The sequence below is a fragment of the Osmia bicornis genome, chromosome 8 (genome assembly GCF_907164935.1).
Source record: "Osmia bicornis bicornis chromosome 8, iOsmBic2.1, whole genome shotgun sequence".
In the NCBI taxonomy this organism is placed as follows: domain Eukaryota; kingdom Metazoa; phylum Arthropoda; class Insecta; order Hymenoptera; family Megachilidae; genus Osmia; species Osmia bicornis.
The window spans coordinates 9,763,253-9,781,524 of NC_060223.1; the positions used below are offsets into that span (position 1 = coordinate 9,763,253).

Sequence of the window (18,272 nt, forward strand, 5' to 3'; positions counted from 1 at the left end):
TGATATTTAGAAAGTTAAATATGAAAAAAATCTTGTTCCGAAAATATTGAACGAATTTTGTAAATTATTTAATTCAAACGAATATAGATGTATTTATAAAGTGTTACAGATATAAACAAACAGAAAATGGGTAGAATAAAAATATAAATTTTCGTTTGTAATATTAAGTGACTTTAAATCTTACTATTTTTTACTAAATGTGTACATATGTGAAATATTTTAATAAATATTTTCTAAAATTTGAGAAATTATGTTTTATTAAATTGTTTACCTGGATTTAAGATTTTCTAATGTTCTTGAATACTACTTTTTTATAGAGCTTTTACAACACCCTTTCGACAAATTTTAATACTTTTATTATAAATTAATTGTGGTTGTTCATACACAATAAAATATAGTCCATACTTCTTTAATATACAATATTGGCAGTGTCTACGTTATACGACTATTTTTCACGTTTCCTCTAATTTTGATTTTCCTCTTTTTAGTAAATTTCTTGTAACTCTTAATTTTGTACTTTCATTCCTTTGTATTTTTTTTAAATTTTCTATTTTATCAGATCGATTAAGAAACAAACTATTATCTTGATCTAACTTACTTGTGTTACTTTCTTCTGTGGTTTTACACGACGAGGATTCGTTATTCTCTGCTGTTATATCCTTTCCATTATCTTTTCTATCAGTAATAGTTAAGTCTTTAAATAGTTCAATTGTTTGAATAATTTTATTACAGTCACTCGAAGTTAACTGCTTCGAAAGTCGCGTTTTTCTGGTATATTTTTGTGAAGCCGTTTTAATTCTAAGATTTTCTACAGTATCGATTAATTTTTGAATACTTTTATCTGTTGCGGATTCGTCTATTTCGTCCACTATTTTATATAAATACTCTGAAACATCTGGTACTACTGATGTAACTTTTTCAACAATATCCTTCATAGAAATATTATTAACGTTCTGTTCTTTTACATCATTAATTTGTTTCGACAGTAAGCTACTCTGTGATTCTTTTCTTTTAGTAGAATTATCTAAATATTCTTCGTCTAAAATTTTCCTTCCTATTAATTTACTATGTGATCTGGTTCTTTTGTGTCTACTTGGTGGAGATGAAGAATCACTGCCTTCATCGTCGCTAAAGTTCATGCTAACTTTAGTTAACTTTAAGAGTGGAGGAGTTCGATTACGTCGAAGAGTTATAGGCTTTTTCGTTCGAACATTATTGTTAGCTGGTGTTACGCAAATATTTGCTTCCTTTCTTGACTCGTTAACATATGGACTTATATCGATATCAGCCGGATCAGGAACTGTAAATGCTGCAACAGATAAATTAATTTCAATTACGAATAAATTCATTGCACGATAAAACTTGTGTAAGCACTTACTTGCAGAAGCTGAATTATCAAACGTCTTTTGAAAACGATAATCAATCATTAATTCCTTAACAGCCATATAAATTGGATGTCCCTTCAATTTGTACATGTCGCATATTTGAATCGCCAATGAAATAACGTTTATTATTTCTTCCTGCTTGGAGCTTGAATAGCTTCTCAGGAAATAAGTAAAATTAATTAACAAAAGTATATAATCCACACTGTAAAAGCGTTCCTGCCAAGAGATGTACTGATTTTGATTTTTTGATGTTCGCTTTTCTAGCTTCATTAAATTTTCTTTTATCTTAAATGCACCGTGGAAGTGTTGCAACGATGCTGTAATATTTCTTTGTAACGCATACAATTGAGCTCTGATGTGTGTGCTTGAAAATACTAAATAATGATATGACACGTTTTTACAGATGTAACAATTACAATCTTTATGGCGCATAAATTCAGGTAAGTCAAATACTTTGTTCCTGAGTATTGGCGAAGCATCATTTTGAGGAATGTCTCTAATAGGATCTACTACACGGACCGGTGTTAACAAAACATTTTCCGATAACAGTTTAGCTGAATTACTGTTCATCGATGCTTTAAATGTTTCAATGTTTAATATGTGTTCTAATCCTTGAAGCTTAACTTCGCAATCGCTTAATTGCGAACGTGATAAATCAATGTAGCAGAATGCTTTTAATATCTCCGCAACTCTAGCTACTGCTCCTAAAGTCTGTGCTGTTTTTAATCGTCGAACCAAGTGTCCACCAATCTCCCGGAACGACAGCAAACTGTTCATTCGTGGTGATAAATTAACAGTTGCGGACAATAGTATATCAAAGCCGAACAAATATTTATCTTGAGGTTTCCCTATAAAAGATATTACGGTACAATTTGAACGTGTATGTTATAAAATCATACCTAAATGAAAGTTACATTTTCTCGTAGAAAGCTCCTCGTTCAAATTGACCATAGTATATAAAGTTTCAATAATATATCGTGTGTATTCTTCATGCTTAATGCTTTCCTCATATAAATAACAATTGTACAAAATTCTGTCTAGACTGTACAAATATACAGCTATGTTGCTGAAGAAAGAAATTCCTGGCAGTTTTCTGGATTTGTTAAGTAATTCTCTGGCTTCGCTGTACTAAAATGAAAAAATATATTCATGTAAAATTTTCATAAATAATGTACGGTTTATAAACTTACCATGTTACATTCAAAATAAAAATCTGATAAACTTATCCAAAAAATAGCAATCGCATAAATTATATCTTTATCCTGAGAATCGTCGAGTTCATTTGCAAGTTTTTTCCCGGTATTAATCCATTCGTAATCAATGTGCCTCACAGAAATACTACGTCCAATAACTAATAATACAAAATTAATTTGCATGCTTTAATACTTGTCTAGAAATTCCGAACAGTAATGCATAAAGATTTATACCATAAATAATTGCATAGTTATTTTTTAATTCAGAAGCTAATGCATAGGCAAGTTTCCATATATTTATTTCACAATCTTGATACCGGTGCAAATGGGCATATTCACCCGCTGTTATCAATGTCCTGAGCGTCATTAGTGGTTCATAGCCATATGCGACTTCTTCCTGTAAATAAAAAATGATTAATTAATATAAAGCGTGTAATTTATTTATAGAGATATTTAAATATTAAACTTACGATATTTTGCTGAAAACATTTGCTCCATTTTTTCAATGGTTTCTGCAAGTACGATAGAAGTTTAGAGTCTTCTTTAATATTTATCATTGTATACGCTGGTACCACATCGCGGGATTCGTTTTCACCAATTTCTGATACTTTCGGTGCGTGTAACGCAAATTTTGAATTTTCCATTTCTGTTTGAGTCTGTTTATTCACAGCGCTCAACTGATTTATAAAAATATAAAATTCTAAATTGGCTTGTAGACATAAAACGAAGTTATTTCCCTTGATTTGTTTCAAACTCGAAATACCTTGTTTAAGACACTCTGAAATGTCCTCGTTGTAATCAAAATTCAACAAATGGCATACTAACATTTGTACAGCACGAGCATACTGGATTGGAGTTGCTTTCAATGCTTTCATTTCATTTAGAACTTTGCGTATAGCATCGGAAAGATTGACTCTTGCTTCTTGTAAATCTGCTACTTCTCTCAAACATACTTCAATAAGGTCGTGTTTTGATAATTCTTCAGATAATCCTAGCTCTTTTATCCTTCCTTTATCTTTCTTCAAGCACGTTACAATGGTCATTTCTACAACTTCCTTGGAAGTTATAGATTTATGTTTTATGTTTGCCCACATTCGAAATGCTTTTGAATCTGTATCATTGTAACTTAATAAAGCATTCAATGCTGTCACAGTCATAGCTTCTCTGTACATACCCTGATTATAATGTATAGAACTTAGTCTGTATAATGCAGAGCATAAAGGGTTCTTAAGATTAATATACCGAGACTTTGATTGTACGTCTTCGAATTGTATAATGGAAGTACATAGTAATGAACATAATGATACACTTTCTTCGTAAAAGCGGTCGAACTTTATGCATAGATTATAAATCATAGCACTACAAGTGCTCCATAACTGTGTCCAACATTTACATTCATTCTTCTTCATTTCATAAATGTCTGCTACATTTTGTTCTAAAAATTTTTGAGCAAGTACACAAATATCCTTTGACAAATCATCTGCAGAGAATTTACTAATTAAGTTGACACATCTTATCTTCGTTACTACGGCATTGTACATGTCCCTTTTGATTGTACAATTTTCATTTTGACAACTCTTGCACTTATCTGATATCTGTTTAATAAAACATATGCTTACATGTGAAATCATATTCATTACTTGCAGTAATATATCATTCTTTAAAAATGTTTTCTTCTCTGTTTTTACACATATCTCCCAGTACATAAACAGTGATTCTAATATCTGAATAATACTGAATGTTGCCCATTTAAGAGATCCTATGTACCCAAATTTCTTAACAATCTCTAAATAATTATCACAAAAGTTTTGGATGTTTTTAACGGTACATTCTTCTAAATATTCGACGGGTTTTAGAAGTATAAGGCATATAGATTCAAGTAACAAGAAACACTGATAACATTCTTCATCTTTCAATAGCATTGTTTTAAAATGTTTGCTGATAGTATTAACAATATTTGTTACGGAATTCAGGCATTTTTCATTAATATTTTCACATATAATTTTGCTTGTTATATGAAACACATGACGAGATATAACATATTTTTCATCCATATTTAAGACTAGCTCTGTCTCGCTTATATATTCAACAATAAATGTATAAAAATCAGTGAAATATATATTTGGCTCCTGTTTAATAGATAAAATTTCATTCAAATATGAACTTATCTTCATAAGGAAATACTTTGTAAAATTTTTGTGCGCTATTTGTATCATTTCTAATTCATATCTTATAATGTTTTTTAATACATGGTAATTTTCAAAGTATGATGGTTCATCTTGCAGACAATCAAGTACGCAACGAACAGCATCATACCATAGATGAGATATTTTTATTAACACATCATTCACAGTGTCACGGGCATAATGTTCTTCTTTTAAATAGACACATATTTTAAATGCTTCTTTAAACATAAACATTTCTAATAAACAACGAATTATGTGATATAAGCTAGAGACATACTTATTACTATCCGGTACTTCGATCAGAACTGAACACAATAAACAAGTTAATCTATAAATTTCTTTTCCTATATCTTTATTATCTTTATCACATTTGTCTGCAGTGTGAGACAGATATAATAAAAGTTTAAAAATATATTTATTTGCTCTTCCACTTATATTGGTAGAAACAATTTCCTGAAAAATTTAAATCTGATTACTTTTCATTCATAAACGTAACATTTATAGATTTTAATAGATCACGAACCTGAATGTCTTCTATTACGCTTTCTAATTGCTCTTTCTGAACTGATTCTATCCATTTTTTTATTTTGCTTTCTATATTCATTTCTCTAGTGGATACTTAATTTTTTAACGGACTATGTACGGATAAACCTCTTTTGAATGGAACAGATCATTTCACATTTACGCGCTGTAAACATGTCATAAAATATATAAGGAGTATAGGATTCCCTGATAAATGGCGCCTATGTTCGATCGGTAACTTATTGAGTAGTTTGAGAGGTTTTTGTATAGATGGTGCTACGATCGAATTTATGGCGGTCTTTTTAAAATACAAGTTTGTTAAACAATTATTTTAATAATTTTTCGATCTTGCGCTGATTGTCACTGATTTCTAAAAAATAAAATAAAAAAGGGTCTAGTAAAACAGCCACGACCATCATACCAATTGTGCTCTGCACATACGTGCAGACCTAACTGCACCTGGGGGTGTCTGTGATCCCCGAAATTATGATCCCTCGGGAACAATGGTATGTCCAGCCTTTTTATATCTGTAGTCACTGTGCTCAGCTTTAGAAGGCTAGGAAGGGTAGGAATTCCTTTTAACCTAACAGAGGTTGACAAGAGATCAAGAGCATATGATATTAATTACTATCAAATCAATACAGATTTTTGATTAAAAATGAATTCAAGAACGCAAACGAGAAGAATTCCTGAAGTGGAACCACGTATAGATTATGTCCAATGCGATGGGTTAGTAGTTATGAAAATGGTGAAACATTGTCATGAAGAATCTATGAGTAATATGGATGTTGCTCAAGGCGCTCTTCTTGGTTTAGTCGTTCAAAATCGTCTTGAAATTACAAACTGTTTTCCTTTCCCTAAAAACGATGAAATCATGGATGAAGAGGAGTATCAACTTGCTATGATGCGTCGGCTTAGATGGTAAGTACAGTCTAAACATGCTACTTAAAAATTTAATAGTACAAGTAACTGTATTAAAATATTTTTATAGGGTGAATGTTGATCACTTCCATGTTGGATGGTATCAAAGTGCAGATGTTGGAAATTTCTTAAATGTATCATTATTGGAATCACAATACCATTATCAGACTTCCATTGAAGAATCAGTAGTCCTGATATATGATACAGCTAAATCAGCTAGAGGTTTCCTCACATTGAAAGCTTATAGACTTACTCCACAAGCTATACAGATGTATAAAGAAGGTGAATTCACACCTGAAACATTACGTACTTTGAAGATTGGTTATGAAACTTTATTTATTGAGATTCCAGTTGTAATAAAGAATAGTAACTTAACTAATATAATGATGTCTGAACTTGAGGAAATGATTCCTGAGGAAGAAGGCACCAAATATTTGGATCTTGGAACAGCTACAGTATTAGAGAATCAACTAAGGTGCTTAATGGATCGTGTGGATGAATTGAATCAGGAAGCAATGAAGTTCAATAGGTATCAACAGCTAGTGGTTCGTCAGCAACAAGAAAAGAATAGACTTCTAGCTAAGAGAGTCCAAGAAAATGCTGCTAGAGCTGCTAAGGATGAGCCTCCACTACCTGATGATGATATCAACAAGCTTATAAGACCATTGCCAGTTCCCTCTAGGTTGAATCCAATGATTGTTGCTGGACAGATTAATACATACAGTGAACACATTTCACAGTTCTGTGCTCAGAGCTTAGCAAAATTATATATTACTCAAAGTCTCCAGAATGCAAAGGAGGCAAAATCATCCCATTAAGATAATCTTAATTGTACTTCTGACTTTTGTAATATTAAAAACTGAAAAATGACATTAAAACGAAAATCTTAAAATATTTTGAATTTGCATTCAGTCCTTATCATGCTAAGTATAATCGCATTTATCTTTTTTAATTTTTGCATCTACAACTGTATAAATAATATTGTTAATTTTGTTGATATTGTACAGTCTGTAAGAAAAATTTAACGAGCAATACAAGTTAATTTGTAGAGGCGGGGATTCGAAGTTCAGTAGCGGATTGTGATATTACGTACCCTACCTATCCTATCTAACCTTAAACTAATAAAATGGCTTTGAATTCTCTTTGTAGAGTGATCTTATTTTGATTTGCTATTACAGTTATAAAAGAATTTCTTCTAATTTTAATTTTAAAATATTTATTGTAGGAAATATACTTTTCTAAAATCATGAAAGCGTGTTAAGTTTCGCAGCCATTATTAGTTTGAATTTTTACATTTATGTGGCAGGGAATCGCACACATGTTAAAGAGCAAATACGTAAATGTCAGTCATTCGGCTAAGCGAATCGGTATAGGTATGTGACCGGGTGCGATCAAACAAGTTGAAACAAAGACGAAAATTAGCTACACCAATAGTCAGAATTCCAAATTATTATTAGTGGACAAATTTACAATGGAGGGTCACCAGGTATGCAAACGATTTGTAAAAACAAAGCTATCGATGTATGATTGTTAAATATCATTAATGTCTTTACGTTATGACTCATTCTTTTATGTAGCAGTTACAGATAATTTCTGTGATATTTTAAATATGTTTCTGGAAATTTTACATTTGATCTTTTCTTTTACAGGTAATAGCGCTGTACGACTTTACAGGAGAGTCAGGAACAGCAGAGTTATCTATTACAGCAGGAGAAGTGTTAACTGTCATGAGAGATAATGTAGGTGATGGATGGTGTGAGGGTTTTAATCAGAGTGGAAAATCTGGGTTGTTTCCAGCAGCATACGTTCAGATTTATGAATCTGCAACAACTGCTTCAAGTATACTTATTACTTTTTTATATGCAAAAACATAAATTTTACCTGAATGTAGTAATTCAATCAATTATTATATCCATATTTTCATATGCATTAGATGCTATGACATCATCTCAACAAAGTTCTGGGGATTATTGGGATGACGATTGGGACGATGATTCTGAAATTGGTCAGACACAGGCATATGTCCCTCAACAGCAACAGCAACAGCAACTACAACAACAACATATGATACAGTTATCTCAACAACATAGCGTAGATTATGGGGACACAGTTTCTACACAAATCATTCATTCCGTGATACCTGAAAGGCCTATACCTAATATACCAAAGAAAAACAATAAATTTTCTACATTAATAAAGTCCGGTGAAGACAGTTTTCTGTTAGGAATGAGGGTAGCTAATGTTCCTGAAAGTGAGAAAATATTTATTGAAGAAATTGAAGGAGGACGTTGTAGATGGGTTCCAAGAGGGGATTCTTACAGTTGTGCAGTCACATCTCCTAAAAAAGAATCAAAATTAAAAGGTCTTAAAAGTTTCACAGTTTATCAACTTACACCTACGGTATTTATAAATTATTTTCTCTGTTTCATGTTGATCCTAATAAAATATCAAAATTAATATTGATTTTCTATTATAGTTTAACAATATTCAAGTTTCAAGAAGATACAAACATTTTGATTGGTTACACGAACGTTTGGAAGAAAAATATTGTTTTATTCCTATTCCACCACTACCAGATAAACAAATATCTGGGAGATACGAGGAACAATTTATTGAACATCGACGTACCCAACTTCAAGAGTTTGTCGATTATGTTTGTAGGCATCCTGTGCTAGCACGTAGTCGTGTCTGGGACCATTTTATAACTTGTACAGATGAGAAAAAATGGAAAGCTGGAAAGAGGCAAGCTGAGAAGGATGAATTATTAGGTGTAAATTATTTTAATGCTGTCCAATGTCCTGAAACAAATTTGGATGTTATCAAAGTAGAGATTCAAACGGATGCTTTCAGTAGATTTATAAGTGGATTAGATCCGGTAGTTAAAAATTTTATGGCTATGGCTGTTGACCAAACGAAAAAAAATCAGGTTCTCTATAAAAGAGAATTTCAGAAAATTAGTCAGAGTTTTAGTGCATTAAGTCACGCATTGGAGGGCGACGATAGTAGTCGAGGAAAATTAACATATGCACTAAAAGTAACAGGAGATGCTTATAATGATATAGGTAAATTATACGAAGAACAACCTAAATTCGATTGGGAGCCTCTTGCCGATAAATTTCACATTTATAGAGGGATTATCAGTAGTTTCCCAGATGTGATAAATATACACAAGGTAATTGTTAGAAAAATTTACTTTCCAGTTCGAATAATTTTCTAAACATATTTTTTTATATTTTCATTTTTAATATATTTAGAGTGCTGTCCAGAAACGAAAAGATTGCGAAAGGTTAGTAAGCGAGCACAAAATGGAACCGCAACAATTACGAGAACTTTCTCATCGGACAGATATAATAGCGCGGACTGTTTTCGCTGAAGAAACGCACTTTCAAACAGAGAAAGAAATTCATTTAACTCAAGCCATGAAAACTCATCTCAAAGAGCAAATTACATTCTATCAAAAGATTGTAGATAGATTACGAGAAGCATTAAGTGCTTATGAAAGTTAAAATGTATATGTAATGTAATGTTATGTAAAAATGCTTCATTTACAGTATAATATTGAAACGAGCTGTTTAGTTTAAGATGTGTAAACTATACGAAACAATAGACAAAAGCTACACATTAAAATTATACGTGGTATGTGTCCGTATTTAAATCACGAATACAATTTCAGATGTATTACGTTTATAATAATGATAAGCGTTAATCGCAGAAGAAGGATATATGAGTTAAAAAATGGGGCCAATCATTTGTTCTCAGATGTTATTACCAAGAATCATACGTGTACAGGGTGTTCAGCTACGGATGGGCATCTTCCTTGCAGGGGGTGTTAGCAGGGGTGACACTGAACAACATTTTCCTTTACTAAAATGTTCGTCGAGGCTTAGTTTTTGAATTATTAATGAAAAACTCGGGAGTGTTATTCGGAATCAAACCCGCTAGCACCCCCTGCAAGGATGCCCACCTGTAGCCGAACACCTTGTATAAAAATATGAATATATTTCCTACGACTACACATTTCCTATTTACAATATTTTATGTATTTTTTAAATAATACAATCGTGTATCATTGTGAAGCAATTAATCAAATAAGAAAAGTAATGGTCAGAATAAAATGTAACTTTCCAAACGCAGATAATTAATATCAACTAAACGGTATTATTAATAATGCATAGTAATATATTGAATGTTCATATTAATGTTAATCTTTTATGGCTGCTACATTATAAAATAAAAGAATAATTTTATAATTTATTTTTAATAGAGATATTTTAAATATAAGTTTAATCATTGACTTTTCTTACCAAGTATATTTATATACACATATGTATGTCATTAAAATTTTATAATATAAGCTATATTTTAAACAAATTTTGAAGATTGATAGAAAAATATATACATATATATAAAAATATATATATAACTGCAAAAAAGTTTATACTTTAAAATTATACGATTTATATATTATTGATCTATAATTTTCTGATTTACAAAGGCAGCCGCTGTTTGTTGATAAATCATTTATATTAAAGTATAACAATTATGTAAATTTTCTGTTTAGTCTATTGTATGAAAACTAAAAAACTGTTATGTATTATTAGTTAACAAATTGTAAAATAAGGCATATTAATTGTTAATGCATTTAAAATAATTTGTATAAAATGATAACTTAATTTTAAGCACAAACATAATTTTGTAAATGTTATCATAATCATTATTATTGTTGTAATAATTTTCATTGTCCATATTTTTCCTTTTGCGTAATTGAATTTCATTAAACTTATATCAAATTAAAACACAGTTATTATTTCATTTACACTCTAATCTATAAGATCGAAATAAAGTTTATACTTCAAAGTTTTTTTAATAAAAAGTAACTATACTAAATAAATGTAATCAGCTATACAGATAAATGTAATCGGTTGTATCAGCTATATATGTATTTTTATTCATTAACATTCCATGAAATAGTAATATCGAACATTTGTTGTGTAGCACCACAATCATGAAATTGAAAAACCTATTAAATTGGAAAGTTCTCAGCTATCTGTTTGCTATGATCCTCTTAATTACAAGCCAGTTCGTTTAAACAAAATAATTCTTATTAAGCCCTACTTTTCAAAATATTAGTTATTTAAAAAAAATTGGCGACTTTGATCTGTTCTTTTCAAGGAATATGAATAACATTGGCACTTTAAACTAGTTCAATATACTCTCATTACTAAGTTCTTCCGCATAAGAGTAATAAATTCATCATTAACGTCTATTAGCACTGATTTGCCGCATGATATATAATTTAATAACGAGAATATCTGATATTAATCCCCACATGCACAAATTCAAGCGTAGCAGTAGCAAGGCTTGTGCAATGAGAAAATTACAATAGGAAGTAGTTACTTTTGTAATCGATTAATAAATATATATAGGAGCAGTACGTTTATAGGCAACAATTAAAATATTATAATCAACAGTGCATTCTCCCTTCCTAGCTTTCTTACTTTCACTCTTTTCTTCGCTTTCATACACACTCTATCAGTCTGGCGTTATATTGTTTTTTTTCAATAAAACTGCAGTAACAAGTTCTTTTCATTGCTATTTAAAATCAGCTTATTTTTACAATCACATTTGTAATATTCCTGCCGATATGTTTATTCATGTGGCACGGTTTTTTCGTTTTTGTTTTTTTTTTTCTTTTCTTCTTCTTCTAAGTACAAGCTAAGCTTCTTTTACTTTTGTCTAGAACTTTAAATTACAAGCTCATCGACAACGCACAAATGTATAGCATAAAAAAATGCTGTTTTAGCGAACGCTCCTTATTAGATGACACGATGATGGTAACGAAACAAAATTGTATAAATTAACTGTAAATATTTCAATACAAATAAATCTATCGACTGAAATGAAAGTACAAATCTTTCATTCTTAAGTAAAGATAACTGATACTATATAACGATTAATGCTAACAAATTAATCTCTCCAAACATATAAAATCATACAGAATTCTTGTAACAAATATTTCCTTTTATATTCCATCATCGTATCATCTGAGGCACTTTAGAATGGTATATTATTTTGCGCAATGAAAGACCTCTGATCAATTGGAATTTTGATACTACAATATTCAAAGAAAAATAAATGATTATTACATGTATCGTAGCATCCTTCATATACGTTTCTGTCCTAAATTACTTTTTGAAGAACAATAATATCTGTCTTATAATTAATATAATTATTATCAATTTCAAAATTATTACGTAGCATTCTATAAATTCCTCAATGGTTTCTGTTTCTTTCTTTTTTTGTTTAATACATATTTACTACACGAATAGTGCCCGGTACACGGACGGATGTCTAATGTGATAGTTCAAAGTGATTATCATGTTTAAAGTTTAAGAGAAAGATAGTAGTTTATGATAAAAGGAGTGCCCGCTCGATAAATAGCAATAATTTTCTCTATCCGAGTATATAACACATGATATTTAGATCCATTGAATGTAATTTAGATTTATTTAAAAGCACGTTTAAAAAGACACGAAAAACATCAAATTTTGTTGAATACAATTTTCCGCATCGCTACATAACGGATTTCTTCACCTACATTATAAAATCAGATACTTTTAAGTAAAACATTCCAAAAACACTGAAATGTGATTATTTGTGAAAAATTATTTATACAATCCAATTAAGTGTTTCTGTATTCTATTTCTGTTTTAAAAATTAACATTCATTAGTGATAGTTTATATTCGACTTATCATTGAGTAAGAGACCATAGTAATATCGTTATCACAAGATCATAGTATTATTGCACTTGTTTGCAATCATTCGTAAAAAAATAAAGTAATACCACCGAGTACTAAAAGTATTTTCGAATTTTTCGTTGAAGTATTTGTTACAATTCAAATATATACTAAGTACTGTATATAATCAACCATTTTTTTGTTTGCTTTTTTTTTATAAGATACAAATACAAATAGCGACATTGTATTTTCATTGTTTGTAACTTACACAATTATGCAACAAAATATTAAATACAAAAATTTTTGTATCAAGTTCTTTATAAGATATTGATCATTATAAGAAACATAACTAATAAAAATAATATATGTACATTCATTTGTTTGAATATACATAATAGCTCTATAAAATTTTAAAACATAAATCAACATAAAAAAAGAGCTGCCTTTTAAAAACATTATAAAAGTACAGAATTTGCTTTTTATATTTGCATCTTACAGACAGACAGATGGGGAAATCATGTACGAATTATGTACACTTTTCGTGAAATTTCAATACAACATATTGATAAAAATATCCGTTGAGTGATATATATGTATACATACAGTTAGATCTAGGTAATAGAATTCTGATTTGGAGTTCTTAGAATGTATCAATATCACTATGTAGCAGAAGATGTATCTGTATACACAATGTACATTTTGTAATACAGTGCACTGTACATGACTTGCTATAAACATGTTAGATTTAGTTATCTCATAAAATAAAATATATATTTTAGTTTAACGGTGAAACATAAAGACGGGTATCGATAAAAATCAGATCTTACACAGTCTCGCAACAAACGTATAGCAAGATCTTTGATACTTATTTAATCTCTTTTATAAAAGCTTCTTATTAATTTTGTCTTTTGTTTCACACTTCAAAATGTCCATTGTATTGTGTATTTTTGAAAAAGTACCGGGCAATAAGTTTGTATACCGATTTCTGGCAATCAAAGAGATATTTTTCAGGAAACAGTAAGATTTTTTACATTGAAAAAGAAAAAAGAATCATCTAAACAACCACTATTCGTTACACCAAACTTTATAAAAGATAAAAACTTGTCGTTGTACTGGTCACATTTGTTATCTCTGTACACATTAACAGATTTGATCCAGCAAGATTTCTCTCGTACAATGAAAACTTGATAATCTGCATTAATTCATCTAAATACGTAACTACATCTTACTTGATCAAATCAATATCATTAACGCATCCTCGTAAATTTCTATTAACGGCTACATATTAAATTTTATCGTGAATATGTACCAACATAGTGAAGATCTATTTATAAGTTTTGTTCGAATAAAGCTTGCGAAACGAGAAGGGGCGATGAACGAAAAGTTATTCGATTCGAAAAATCGCCTTATATCGTGCGGGCTGTTTATATAAGTTGGTAATGTACATAACCAGTGGTAACCGTGTCACAGGATACCACAACGAAAAACAGATTAGCTGGGATCTATACAAACTCTTGCCAATTTGAATAATATTCGACAAGAGAATAAAGTTGCCAACCCGGCAACTTCTATATTTTTTTTCATAGAAGAAAGTTTTAGCGGCGCAACTCAGCTTTTTTTATACTTTCTTTGCTTTCTAAGATACGATACGTTTGTTTGAAAAAGAGTAGACAGAGCGGTGCGTGTGCTACCCCACAGCTTGAAGCGTTTGTTGCGTAAGTATAATGGTGAGTTTGGACTGATCGGAATGGGAACAGGATTCGAGACCACCAAGCTTGACACGGGCAATGGTGGCTCCCGTATTTCCTTCAATTTAGATTGATCTGAGGCTCCACCGATCTGGGTTGATGACTGGGGTTGGATTGCGATTGATCGGGGTATGGCGTGGGGTTGACGCTGGAGGGGCCTGTTGACCCTGGGCCCTGCTGCTGCTGGCCGCTGCTGAGCGCCAGCCGTTGCATTTGACGTATGACCGTGGCTGCGTGATAGGCTTGCTGCAACCATGAGAGAAGAGGAAGACTTTCCTACGGAGCCTGGCGAGCAAACACATACAATCAGACCTTTAAGCAATCATTCGATCGTACTAACCTTCCACCTTGATTTGGCGAAGTTCTTTCTAAGTTGTTCCGATACAGTACCATGGATATTCTTATTGCTGGCTGCGTTGCCGGAGATCCTGAAAAAAAATCAATTACATGATACTACATTAGAGACGTAATAATTTTACAGTTATGTTTAGACGTTGACAAATTGTGTTAGAAAATTAACATATTTACTTATGAGAATTACTGACAATTTTAATATGAGGTCAAGGAAACTTTATTCTTTTATAACATTGCAAATGGATTATATTAGTGGATGACAAGATATGTATAATTATTTTACTTACTTATTCCATACATATATATATATATCTTATTATTAAAGGCAATTCTGTTCCTGTAATTTTTACTGCTTCAATTTTAAAAAACAATTTTTCAAAAGTTGGAACCCACAAATACACTCTAATTTTCAATATAATTTTGTTATTAAAAAACATTATAATTTCGAATAAGATAAATGGATGTGCAATATTTGAGTGCAATTGTAATCTTACCAAGGATGTGCAAGGGCCTGCTTGCAAGTGTAACGCACTTCAACGTTGACGCACATCAATTTGTGAATGAAATCCTTTGCGGAGTCGCTGATATCGTCCCAGTACGGCGAATCAAATTCAAATTCACCTATAACAATCTGGTTAGCTTCTTGCTATAGAGTAGACGATTTTATTATGAAATTATTTCATTTAAATGAAATGTTTTATTTGGAAGAAGTACTGTTAATTTCACACTGTATTTCCGTAAAAATTCGTTTCACATAATTCATTACAAAAACCTTTTTTAAGAGTATCTTTTTTTTATTACCGAATTATTATACTAGAACTAGATTTTTAAATGCTAGTTTCTGACAATTAATGACTTTCATAAAAAAAAAAAAACGCGGACGCACACAAAATTATCATTTACTTACTACACTAGCATGTACATAGCAGCATACAAAAACTAGAATAGTACCTTAAAAATGAAAATTTCAAGTTAATGAACAGCTGCATGTGCTTGTTGATCCTAAACGTAGTACCTAAATTGAAGTGATAGTATAGTCCTTCCAAATGTTAAAAACATGTGCCTAAGAATAATTTTATTACCTTTTAAAATTTGTGCAAACAGGTTAGCATCGTTTTCATCGTAAAATGGTGGATATCCACACAATAAAATATATGAAATAACTCCTATGCTCCATACATCAACAGCTTTCCCATACGGCTTTTGTGCTAAGACCTCTGGTGCTGTAAATACAAGGAATATCTCCTTTTTAGTATTAAATGAATCTGTATATGTAATTGGACAAACTTCAAACGTACCGACATATCCGGGAGTACCACAAGCAGTTGCCATGATACCAGAATCTTCCATTTTTGATAAGCCAAAATCACTAATCATGATCTTACTATCTTCATCAGGACTATAGTATAAAAGGTTTTCAGGCTTTAAGTCCCTGTGCACAACACCTTGATCGTGCATGTAATCCACAGCTTCAAGAACTTGTCTTATTAAACCTGAAGCATCTTTCTCTGTATATGAACCTTTCTCAACAATTCTATCAAACAGTTCTCCACCAGTAACCCTAATGCAAAAGTTTAAATAAAATTCCTAACTTGTATTATGATAATTTATATGTAAACAGAAATACTCACAACTCCATAACTAAATAAACCTTATGCTTATCCTCAAATGTTTCCAGTAACTGAACAATGTTTGGATGTGTTAACCTACAATCAGAATATTCATAATTAAATTTAAAAAGGAGCATGTAATTTTATTTATTAATTCTATATTTCTCTTATATACATTATCACATTTTACCTTCGTAACACTCTAATCTCATTTTCTAAAGAGTCTTCCTTTCCCTTTAATGCTTTTTTATCAATAATTTTCACAGCAAACATTTGCCCAGGTTTTTCTTTACTGTCTGCTAGACGTACCTCAGAAAAAGCACCCCTAAAAAAACATAAATAAATTATATGTGTATATATAATATATAATGATCCATTTATTGATAAGAAAATAAAAAAATATTGGTCATATATCATCATAATATACATAACAATGCTCCAAGACTTATGCACCTATTCATATTCATTGTTATAACATGTCCTTCAGCCTCCAGACTTTCGACATAATAATGAACCATATGTAATTAACTTAATTGTATTTCATATTTTTTTTTTTACAATGGTAATACGACAATTAGTGTATATTGTACAGCATTATACATACATATCTGATATTACATTTTATATAAAAAAATAATTTAAATAAGTTAAATGAAAATGTTTTAATATATTTAAGTGTAATATTAATTTAAACTTTCTAATAATAATATGCAAGTAAGTCTAGTAAAAATTCGCTATATCTATATACAAGTAATTAAATTGTTGCCAAAAAGTAACAAAAATAAATCAGTCATATAATTCCAACGTATCTGGTAATTAAAAGATAATGGTATTTACATAATCTCATACATAAATTTCATCAGCAAATAATAACAATGATCTTTAACATATAAAATTATAATTTTTGGTTGTTTAATGTATTTTATTTATTTCATTGTAAATCTTATGCGTAATGTAAAAGAAAGACAAGAATCCGGACTGAATCGTATTCTATTACTTTTTTTGTCCACGCAACAAAGCCAAATACATACGTTCCAAGCAACTCCTTGAGGACGTATTTGTCCTCGACAGACGGCGATTTGTCATCTTTCCCATCCTTTTTGATCTTTTTATTGGAATCTTTTTTACTGAATAGCGGCATCTTCGGATTCTTGTATCCACAATTCAATGGCACGCACACTTATTGAACTCTCTAAATTCTAAATTCTAAATTGAAAATTTCTGACTCAGTAGACGATGCTTGATCGTTAACAGGTTATATGTTCGTCAAAGGGAATCGTAAAGAAGAACGAAAATTGTTCGTAGTTTTTGATCATTCGGCAGTGATAGTAAAGAAAAGATCGTCGTCAGACGCTTCGTAAAATCATCGTTTCAAAGCAGTGAATGATCATGAACTCTCGACCTTTCTACACGTAAACGATAGCGGATACCCGTGCACTACGATGCTCCACTTTAAGCTTATCCGTGGACCGCGAGAGTTTGACACGTATTCGTTCCGCACACTATTCCGCTACCGAAACGTTCTATTCCGCGTATCGGGCTCAGGGTCGCGGCCTCGCGCCCTCACGGTACAGCTTGTACTATGCAGCAGATAGCTCTGATGCGTACACGTACT

At 30.9% G+C, this 18,272-nt stretch overlaps 4 protein-coding genes across 8 annotated transcripts; 2 read left to right on the top strand and 2 right to left on the bottom strand.

Annotated features, from left to right (window-relative positions):
• Positions 1–3: 3 nt before the first annotated feature.
• LOC114875210 lies at positions 4–5,646 on the bottom strand. Its single transcript, XM_029185242.2, has 7 exons — positions 5,288–5,646; positions 3,049–5,217; positions 2,813–2,975; positions 2,576–2,736; positions 2,300–2,513; positions 1,379–2,233; positions 4–1,309 (listed from the first exon to the last, which is right to left on the bottom strand). The coding sequence occupies exons 1-7, from the start codon at positions 5,366–5,368 to the stop codon at positions 453–455; spliced, it is 4,500 nt and encodes a 1,499-aa protein (XP_029041075.2). The 5' UTR covers positions 5,369–5,646; the 3' UTR covers positions 4–452.
• A 198-nt stretch (positions 5,647–5,844) lies between these two features.
• On the top strand, positions 5,845–7,101 carry LOC114875221 (eukaryotic translation initiation factor 3 subunit H). The gene is made up of 2 exons (XM_029185263.2): positions 5,845–6,207; positions 6,278–7,101. The coding sequence occupies exons 1-2, from the start codon at positions 5,945–5,947 to the stop codon at positions 7,023–7,025; spliced, it is 1,011 nt and encodes a 336-aa protein (XP_029041096.1). The 5' UTR covers positions 5,845–5,944; the 3' UTR covers positions 7,026–7,101.
• A 209-nt stretch (positions 7,102–7,310) lies between these two features.
• LOC114875220 (sorting nexin lst-4) lies at positions 7,311–10,461 on the top strand. Its single transcript, XM_029185262.2, has 5 exons — positions 7,311–7,693; positions 7,857–8,046; positions 8,141–8,607; positions 8,684–9,379; positions 9,462–10,461. The coding sequence occupies exons 1-5, from the start codon at positions 7,679–7,681 to the stop codon at positions 9,711–9,713; spliced, it is 1,620 nt and encodes a 539-aa protein (XP_029041095.1). The 5' UTR covers positions 7,311–7,678; the 3' UTR covers positions 9,714–10,461.
• A 1,379-nt stretch (positions 10,462–11,840) lies between these two features.
• On the bottom strand, positions 11,841–18,230 carry LOC114875205 (calcium/calmodulin-dependent protein kinase type 1). Of its 5 annotated transcripts, none has more exons than XM_029185227.2 (9): positions 17,689–18,230; positions 16,848–16,982; positions 16,679–16,753; positions 16,346–16,608; positions 16,130–16,270; positions 15,955–15,998; positions 15,542–15,678; positions 15,084–15,121; positions 11,841–14,978 (listed from the first exon to the last, which is right to left on the bottom strand). In XM_029185227.2, exons 1-9 carry the CDS (start codon positions 17,796–17,798, stop codon positions 14,554–14,556), a joined length of 1,368 nt encoding a protein of 455 aa, XP_029041060.1. In that variant the 5' UTR covers positions 17,799–18,230; the 3' UTR covers positions 11,841–14,553. The 5 variants fall into 5 exon arrangements, with proteins under 5 accessions (XP_029041060.1, XP_029041061.1, XP_029041062.1 ...); XM_029185229.2 differs by having other exon boundaries at positions 14,671–14,939; positions 15,034–15,121; positions 17,689–18,227; XM_029185228.2 differs by lacking the exon at positions 15,955–15,998 and having other exon boundaries at positions 15,542–15,668; positions 17,689–18,227.
• Positions 18,231–18,272: the final 42 nt, after the last annotated feature.

Coding starts and splice junctions, on each gene's coding strand:
- LOC114875210 (XM_029185242.2), bottom strand. CDS start 5,368: ATGAATATAGAAAGCAAAATAAAAAAATGGATAGAATCAGTTCAGAAA. Junction 5,218..5,287: donor GCGTAATAGAAGACATTCAG/GTTCGTGATCTA, acceptor TAAATTTTTCAG/GAAATTGTTTCTACCAATAT. Junction 1,310..1,378: donor TGATAATTCAGCTTCTGCAA/GTAAGTGCTTAC, acceptor TATCTGTTGCAG/CATTTACAGTTCCTGATCCG.
- LOC114875221 (XM_029185263.2), top strand. CDS start 5,945: ATGAATTCAAGAACGCAAACGAGAAGAATTCCTGAAGTGGAACCACGT. Junction 6,208..6,277: donor ATGATGCGTCGGCTTAGATG/GTAAGTACAGTC, acceptor ATATTTTTATAG/GGTGAATGTTGATCACTTCC.
- LOC114875220 (XM_029185262.2), top strand. Junction 8,047..8,140: donor ATCTGCAACAACTGCTTCAA/GTATACTTATTA, acceptor CATATGCATTAG/ATGCTATGACATCATCTCAA. Junction 8,608..8,683: donor TTTATCAACTTACACCTACG/GTATTTATAAAT, acceptor TTTCTATTATAG/TTTAACAATATTCAAGTTTC.
- LOC114875205 (XM_029185227.2), bottom strand. CDS start 17,798: ATGCCGCTATTCAGTAAAAAAGATTCCAATAAAAAGATCAAAAAGGAT. Junction 15,999..16,129: donor GTTTGCACAAATTTTAAAAG/GTAATAAAATTA, acceptor TTCATTTTTAAG/GTACTATTCTAGTTTTTGTA. Junction 15,679..15,954: donor GCTATGTACATGCTAGTGTA/GTAAGTAAATGA, acceptor GAAGCTAACCAG/ATTGTTATAGGTGAATTTGA.